This window comes from Chaetura pelagica, unplaced genomic scaffold (assembly GCF_000747805.2).
Source record: "Chaetura pelagica isolate M959 unplaced genomic scaffold, ChaPel_1.0 scaffold328, whole genome shotgun sequence".
Taxonomy (NCBI): Eukaryota; Metazoa; Chordata; class Aves; order Apodiformes; family Apodidae; genus Chaetura; species Chaetura pelagica.
Window position 1 is genome coordinate 2,183,021 of NW_009954216.1, and position 9,221 is coordinate 2,192,241.

The 9,221-nt window shown below is 41.5% G+C and overlaps 1 protein-coding gene across 1 annotated transcript in view; it reads right to left on the reverse strand.

Moving 5' to 3' along the window:
- RAD18 (RAD18 E3 ubiquitin protein ligase) overlaps positions 1 to 9,221 on the reverse strand; it is a 35,760-nt gene that overhangs the window by 21,921 nt on the left and 4,618 nt on the right. Inside the window, exons 4-5 of the mRNA XM_010003355.1 lie at positions 4,037 to 4,392; positions 1,884 to 1,983 (exon numbers count right to left, since the gene is read on the reverse strand). Coding sequence (XP_010001657.1) covers positions 1,884 to 1,983; positions 4,037 to 4,392 — 456 coding nt within the window. The remainder of the gene's footprint in view (positions 1 to 1,883; positions 1,984 to 4,036; positions 4,393 to 9,221) is intronic.

Consider the following 9,221-nt stretch of genomic DNA (forward strand, 5'->3'; position numbering starts at 1 on the left):
TTCTGCACAAATGAGCTCATCCTCCCCTACACCTGGTGAAATAGACTCAACCTAGCCAAGAAAGGTACCCAAATCAATCTACTGTCTCGCTCACAGTCTTCAACTTAATTTATTGTCTACAGGAGAAGAGCATTTAGAGACACTTTTCTTCCTGCAGCAAAATGAAGTTCAGCTGCACTACCCTGAATTATAGAACAGCCAACAGTTTCCCATTGTGAAAACAAGAGACTCATTTCCAAACTCCATTCAGCACTTTCATTATGTTGAAAATAAATTTCAAACTAAAAAACAAACAAACAACAAAACAAAAGCTTCTGCAGAGCTTGTGCAAAAACTGTCATTAACTCATTTACTCTCATATAGGCCCTGTAGCATAAGTGGCAAAAAAAAGATGCATTACCACAACCTGCTTTTCAGGAAAAGCCTTGTCCGATCTTTTGGGAAATACACAACATATCAATGAATTAATAAATCTTGTTAAAGTCCTGAAAAACCTTTGCGTGTATTTGCAATTCAGCATCAGCAAGACCCAGAAGAGTGATGACAGCTTTGTGAGCAGCTACAGGAAAACAGTTCACAACAGTTTTGAATCCTAATGTTGGTGAGGTTTTTTTTTCCCCCATCCTTGAGAAATGCAGTTCTTTGTGAACACACACTTGCCTTGTGTATGTATACATGAGTCTTGTGCAGGTTTTAGGGACTAAACTATCAGTTCTGCTGAAATACTGCTCAGCTGTTCAGGTAACGCCACGTGCTCCTAATTTGAGAATAAACAGAGCTGAATTTCCTCAGAGAAGAACTAGAGATGTGCTGTTACTGAAACCTGAACAACACTGCCATAATATAAATATCTTGCCCAAAAAACAGCATGCAAGGCAGAACAGCCAGGCCGCAGGGAGAAGTATCTTGTGTGACACCTCCTTAAGATCTAGATAAAACTAGCAAAATTTAAAATCCTGTCAGGGACATGGGCTTGGCATCAAAGAAAGATCTGGCTTTTATTTCCATTCATTAAGAACAGAGAAAACACTAAAAACATTCCAAATTAAAATGAAAGTGTAATTTTCAATATTAATTTACTATTTATTCATCTTGAAAGTCCTTTACCTTACAGACTGCATTCTAAGCATGACTGGGCAAAATAAGAAAATTACTTCCTAATTCAGGGTTCAGAGGAATTGGAAATACAAGCACACAGTGAAACCACTCACAGTAAAAGAACCTCACAGTTCTTAAGTCTAATGAGTTAGAAATAATCATGGCCTAAGTTTATGCCAGTAAGTAAAATAAACTGAAATGTACACTTGTAATGTGAATGTGGAGACCCTAAGGCAGTGGCATGAAATTAAAGGCATGAATTAATCTTATAGACATTGAAATCCTAATGAAACAACCTTGACTTGGGCAGCTTAGAAAGAACCACAGTGAGCTGAGTAAGGTGCCATTTTTATTTTTCAGCTTGACACCTAGGGGAGCAATTGTCTTTTGGCCCACCTGAAATGAGGGAAGCAATTCATTCACCAAGTGAAAAATGAGCGTAGGAGTTATCAGAATAGAATTTTAATGCTAGTGAGCAGAAATGTGATGAGAATAACATACAGAGTAAGCTTTACTCTCAGGCTTAACTATTTAAAATGTTGTCCAGAGTTGTCTTGCCCCTAAAAGACAAAAAGTAACTCTGCTGGTAACCCACAAACTTTTGTGACAGGGGAAAATCACCACAATCCTATTTATACAGTGATTTTAGAGTGATCAATACAGTAGGCAACCAAGAAACAGGCACAATCCACTGCATTACAACCCATGAACTAGTAGTATTTCACATTTCAGCAGATCAGAAAAATGGCTACACGCATATAGAAGTTTTTAAAGATGTTTCTTACTTTCTGAGGCTGTCCTTCTTGTCTTCTCTTGTCAAGCAGCTGTCCAGATGTTTGTTTATATGGTGCTCTGGAATAGCAACCTCACAAACAGGACACTCCACTGAAAGCAAGGGAGAAGGAATTTACTAACATGTATATTACAGTGAAGAGCAAATGTTTTCATCAGGAAAAGTAACTGCTGATTGAAGGCAATGAAAATCCAGAATTCCAGATGTCTTTTTTTTTTTTTTTTTTTTTGATCTGCCATTTCTATCCAGAATCTGCATTTTTAGCTCTCATTTTCATTCCAGAAGATTCATTTCCCTCTCTATGGAACATCAGAATGGCTTTCATCTTCTCTGCGGCCAGATGGAATGAAATGTCTAATAAAAGTCTAGAATTACACACATACTACACAGAAACCTAGGGGCTGGTACAAACAAAAGCACATTTCCATGCTAATGTCTTTCACTTTTGCAGTTATTTCACTCTGCTGCTTCATTTTGCTAAAACAGTAAAGCACAAACTCTATTAATAATATTCCCCATCTCTGGCTCTCAACAGCACTGTCAAAACTTGGGTTAACTCAGCCTCTCAGTACCCTCCCCAACTCAATTCTTCTTGCATTGTATTTTCAAGAAGCATCTATAAACATTACCTGTAAAGACAGTCAAAAACACAGACTTAAAACATTTGTCTTTAGCAATCACATTATGTCAAAACCAAAAGGCTAAATCAACAGTATGAGGAAGCTTCTTTAACCTCTAGATTAGTATGAAGTCAGTTTTTATTTAAAAGACAAAAACAAAAAGCAACCTATGGAAAAGGCTGTGAAATGTGAGAATTGAGAGTTCTCTAGTTACACTGCTTTGCAATTCCTGACTCCCATCACATGACACTCTGTTCAAGGGGCAAAAAATAAAAGCTGGGCCAGCAACATAAACCCAATAGTTCTGAGCAGCCTATTATTGTATTAGAAGTTAATATTTCAATTTGTCATTCTTCAGGGGTTGGAACTTGATGATCTTTAAGGTCCCTTCTAACCCAAACCATTATATAATTTCCAAACATAGGAACAAGTAACACTCACTAAAACCACTTCAGCATCACCTCATTTCAAGTCCTTCATTTACATTGTTTGACCAACTACTTTGCATTTGTTGAAATAATTTCAATGTAATGCATGCTCGAGGATTTAATAGGGTCATAATATGCTAAGCAAGTGAAAATTTTGATTGCTGAAGAATAAATGAGCAGTAAAATTCCATATGAGTTTTAAATTACTAATGCAAGTGAGTTTGATGCATAAAACTAGGCAACTTCACTTCTGGCCAAGTCAATGCCATACTCTAATGGCTGTATCACATATTTCAGCAGTATTTACCCAGCTAATGAATAAATGTGGACTTTGGAGTTCCAGTTCAATAAATTGTTAAACAAAAGAACAGATAAATATCAACTAATTAGAGTCAGAGTTGTACTCCTACGTGGTCTTCTAATTCAGGCCTTTAGTTGGGTCAGTAGGATGCCTGCCCCCGTGTCACAACTAAGAGGATTCTGTGATTTCATTGTACTTCCTTAGTATAACTGGGCGTTTTCATGCTTCAAAATAAATTAATCTTAACACTGGAGAATAATGGAAGAATAAAGCAGATTACATGCTTCTGAAATGTGTATGAATAGGAATATTAACCAAAACAAAGCCAGGATAATTTTGATTCTGGGTACACCCATCAAACAACAATACATTGTAAAACAGCTTGCTTCTGGTTACCTAAGGACAGGGGAGCAGAAGGAATGTCAGTGTTGTCTGTCCAGTCATTGAGGGGAAGGAGAGAGAAAAATGACTTCATTTTTTACTGAGTCAGTCTGTTGTGCAACTATTGTTGTTTAGAGTTGTTACTCAAAGCAGAGGAATGTGCAGGCATTGAACTCCATTTAATTGCTTGGCATCAGCCTAGACTTCCTCAGGAATATGCCTGTAGCAGAGCTGTCCCAGACAAACCATGATCTGAATGAAGCTCAGTCCAGTTCATCGAGAAGCAGCAGGACATGCCAGTGCAGATCAGAGCACTGCAGAGAGGTGAGAGCACTGAGGAGACTGATGCCTACAGCCAACACAGCCACAGCCCTGGGGAGCACAACAGGACAGAAACAAAAATTAAGCATCCCACCTTTCTTGACTACTTTTAGCACTGATGTAGAAGGCTTTTCATGACTTCTGGTGCTCTTGGAACTCTCTTGTGATCCCACTTCAAAGTCTTTACCATCAGTTTCTGTGGATCTGCTAGAAAGGTTATTGTGTTCCTTGGTTCTGAAACTCTTCTGATCTGTGCCTGTCGGACCTTCTGCCTTGGTTGAGGAGCAGACATTTTCCTTTTTCAAGAAACTGTCGATCACTGGCAACTCTTCTTTTAAAGCTGGCCAAGAAACAGGACTCCTAGCATGGCTTTTGCCAGCTGAACGCCTGCTACTGGCCAATGGAGATGAAATCAGGGGAGTATCCAAGACCAACTGGAACAGCTGTTGTCTAGAAGCATCCAGAAGACAACACACAGTTAGCTACATTGGACAGTAACAGCTTTTTCTTTGAGAAGAAACCAGAATGAAAACAGACAAAGCTCTTCCCCCATTCCTTCCTCCCTCTCCCCTTTGCTCACATGCAGCACCCGGGAACCAGCTGTCCCCCCCAAACCAGGAGAGGGAGCACACCAGCTGAGCTCCACCACCTCGACAGCATCTAAAAACTCTTCCTGATTATCAAACAAAACATTTTACACATTACAAAATCACACAAAAAAAAAAAAATCACACAGAACACAGTAAAGAACAAGAAGTACTCCCCCTTCCTTGAAGATGGTAGAAGACCATTTTCAAGAGAGAGCACGTCAGGCACCTCACATAGCTGAGCCAAAGGGCACAAACCTTCCATTCTTTTCTCATACAAAAATAGGGAAAACATAACCACTCTCAAGAACAGCTTGCACCAGTCTCCAACAGAACCTTCCCACCCCTCTATGCCTGGTTTATCCCCCACTTGCACTACTCTCCTCAGGGCTACCAAATGTTAAGACATGAGCTAAACAGAAGTCTCTTTGAAAAGAAACAAACTTGTATTTTATTGGCAGGAACACGATAGCAGCAGACAGCTCATTCTTTTGTCTGTCTCATTAGTACTTTTAGCTCTGAACTAATATGAAGAATTATAAAGTCACAGTTATCTCGCTCAGGCAATTGCACAAGATCTTAAAGACCTGTTTTATTTCTACCCTTGCCCCAGGGCTTTTTGCAGAATCTTGTTTGTTTTGCCACATATTTTATACAGCTCAATCTAAGATAAATTAAGCCAAAGTCTGCACCCTTGGCAGGGAGACAGCACAGCAATTCAGCTGTCTATAGACTGCCCACTTGCACTCCTGCCCAATCCCAGGTGGAAGGAAGGCTTTCCCAGCTAACATCAACAATGGACAAACCATGGGCCCCACTCTGACCCCCTGCTACTTTGACAAGAGTTCTCCACATCCTGAGGGTCACAGTGAAGTTCACACCATCCAGCCAGACACAGCCAGCAGGACCCATGCAGCCATTAACCTGTTCCACTTGAATTCACTGCTCCCCTGGCCCCTGGCAACCTGCACACCTGTATGTGTGGAGCTTGCCAGCCTCGGGTGCCCAACAAGGAGTTTCAGTTTCCTGGACTACTGGATGTAATGACCTCATCTGTCAGTGGCAATTCACATCTGTCCAAGACACTCTGCAATGCGAACAAGTGCAATTAAGCATGGCAGCAAAACTATGTTTGTCTGACTGCTCATGCCTAGATATAGACTGAAGTCTGGAGGGAGGTTAATTCCCCAGCTGACACAGACTCTGAGTGGCCCAGCAACTGCTGGCACAGGATCAGCTCCACTGGGAGCCCAAAGCTGGGTGATGGAAACACAAAGGGGGTGCCCTCACACCGCCCTGCCCATCCTGCCTCCCCTGTACTGGGTACAGGGTGTCTCAGGCAGAGGGATGAGGGAGGTCTGACTGCACGAGTGGCTCAGCACTCTTTAGCAGCAATAATCAGCAAAGAATCTCATTTTGCTGCAGAAAAATGCACACTATTCCTCACCTTAAAGGTTACAAACTGTAACCTCAGAAGACTTGTCACATCAGAGGTGTGATACTCTACAATCAGGTTCAAAGCCAAGCAAATCAGCTACTTTTTTTTCCTAATATACTTAGGCAAAGTTTAATCCTCAGAAGGATGAAGATGGGTGTTCTACCAAAGATGTACTACTTGAAAAAAAAAAACCTTCCCCCTCTTTGAACAAGGAATTTATGTTGGTTATGTAAAAAGTCTGTTTCTTCAGACTGCCCCAGGTTTCCATGCAGGCAGCCTGCCGTTATGTCAAAGCTAATCAAGGTCAACACACAGGCCTATCATCTTATTCTTCTGGCTGTGGAACAACCATTTTACACACAAGCCTAGCACCCTATGCTACAGCAAGCTAAGCTCTGCATGGCCCAGATAACACAAAACAGATCCCTAAATTCAATAATTTGGCGTTCTATTGGTTAATTTTTCCCATAAAGAAAAATACAGCCCCAAAAAGCAAAAATACCTAAACAGTTAGTCACTTGCCTATACGCACTGTCTCCATCTAGAGAACACTACTGATCTCCCTCATCTTTTCAGTGTTTTCTGCTGCTTTTGAGAGCTCCTCCTCTTGTCAAAGGAACCTTCTACTATTTGTAACCATCAATTACCTCTGTTAATTTTCCACAACATCCATTCACTAGCTCAAATGCATTTCCCAATGTGTTCACACGAGCTGACAACACTCCCAAAAGTAAAACTTGACATCAGTTTGTACTTTCTCCAGACTTAACAGTGATTAATGTATCTTTCTCAATGCTTCTTTCTCAAGAAATGTCACAATAGTACATCTTGCAGCACCTTGAATAACTAATATTATTTAAGGCTAATATTTGCATGAAGACAGCTGGAATAGAGAAATCTCCTGAACAGAAATTTCAGATTCTCCAATAACAAGTTGTCACAATAAAATATGATCTGGTATAAAATAAAGACAGAAAGAAACTGGAAAAAGTATTAAACCCAAAATCTATCCTTACAATAATTTGATAATGCTTTAATTACATTATTGGTCTACAAATAATTATAATGAGTTTTTCCTTGTACTGAAGGACAAAGACTTTTGAATAGACTTTCTGAAGGGATCTGATCTTGGCACAAAATCAATGGAAAGAATACCAAGATGAGAATATGAACACTTGTTTGCCAAAACACACATGAAATTTCTGTATGCCTTTTTTTTGGTGGGAAAACACAGAACTACATTCAATAGAGGAGAAAACGTCCCAGACTGGCTTTTCCCAGAACATGGTCTTTTGGTCCTGCTGAGCAGCTTCACTGGCTGTGCAACAACATCTGGTGGCACTGGCAACCAGCACCCCAAACCTGGGCACCCCAGTAATGGAGGAGCCAGAGCATGGAGGGCACTCCTCACACAGCCCTGGGCAACAACAGCACCTCTAACAACTGCCATTCCTCTCCCTCCCTGCCAGAGCAAACGTCTCCAGTTTCTCACTGTTCACAGGAATTCTGATAGCTGTTATGGAATGATGGGACAGCCTGGCTGGAGGGGCAGATTCACCCATGACTCAGACAGCAGAGTCAAGAGGACATATGCAGAAGCCTGGACAATCCACCCTCTACCACCACCAGATGATCCAGCTCACCTAGAGGTTGATTCTACTGGGAAGCCTCAGGACAACCATTTTCAAAAAGCTCTGCATTTTGCAAGCAGTTTTTAACATCACCTATTACATACTCTCAAGAACTCAACACAGACCATCCCCTCTGAAAGTTTTCAGCACACATGATTTTCCATTCCTGGCACAAGGCAATGAATGTGTCACAGCTGACACACCACAGGCACTTGTGCAGGCTGGAAGATTAATCAACAAGATGTTAGTGTGTCCTGACATGCACTGTCACAACCACTACTCAAATCCTCTGAGACACATCCTCTCTAATCACTGGCTTGGGCTAGGACAGGCTGTTACACTTCTTTCAGTTGGGACTACAAAGGGATGGTCACCTAAACACCCCATGAACAGCACCTTCTCTCTGCTTCAGTAACAGCACACACACCTTGCAACATTTCTTTCTTCAGCTCTACAAGACCCACCAAAAAAATGTCAGTGTCCTTCATCAAGATCCTTGTTCCCATTTTGTGCCAAGTCTGTTTACTCCTCCCTTGACAAAGCAGCTATGAAGGAGGGAACGCAGGTGGGAATCTAGTGCTTCCACGTCAATAAATTGCAGGGAAGAGATGAGGCTGTGAATCTTGTAGGAACAGCTCCCACAGGACAGTCCTGACTGTACTAAAGGACAACTTCTCCTTCTGCGCTCCTCATGGAAGTTTAATCAGTGTATTAGAAATGACAGTCCCTGCTCTCTCAGGCACTCAGAGTGGATATGTTTATCCCTCTGACTCACTAGCTGACAAGTCACTCTGATTAGGAAACTAGGATATAAACTTGAAAGTAAAAACATATTTTTCTTCCCTGAGTAAGAAAAAAGCACAGAACATTTCAGCAAGGACTAGTTCCCTGCTTATGCAAGTACAGCTCTAATTTCTATTGCTAAATTTTCTAGCTAGGTAATGCAGAAACTGACAATTTTTATCAGAATAATCTCTTTATTAAAGGACAGTGAAATTAATTTCAGAGCAACCCCAGAACTTTACACTTACTATTTCTGAAGACACTGGCTTAATTGCAACCAATAAGAATGTTGTTCCCAAAGGAAAGCTGGCACAAGCAGCACTCCCTGCCTTGCTCTCCTGCCCTGGTCAGTGATGAATTCTGCAGCAAAGCAGAGCAGAAGCAGCAGAAAGCTGAGCATAGGCTGTTCTCACCCTGACAGCAGCACTAGCTAGAGCCACATGCTACCCCAACTCCAGCCCTGCTGAGGTTCTTCCTCTGCACCTGGGCAGGGTGGTATGAATTCAGACCTGTCAAAGCCCATTCTAAACTGCTGCCCTATTGCCCACAGAACAGAACATTAACAGGCCATAATCAGTGACACATCATCTTCACTTTTGGGAACCACCAATCCATGGCTCCTGTGGGGAGGAAGCAGGGCTCCCAGGGCAACACTCAGGGAGCACAAATGGCCAGGAAGGCTCCAATTCTGCCAGCACTTGGGCATGAGCTCTATGTTGAGCACAGGCAAAAAGGGATCAGCACTCAGGGCTAGTTAGGAAGATTTCCATTCCATGCACACACTGACCTTGGAGCACAGCTTTTTATGTTGCTAAGTACTACCAGCATTAACATTTTCTT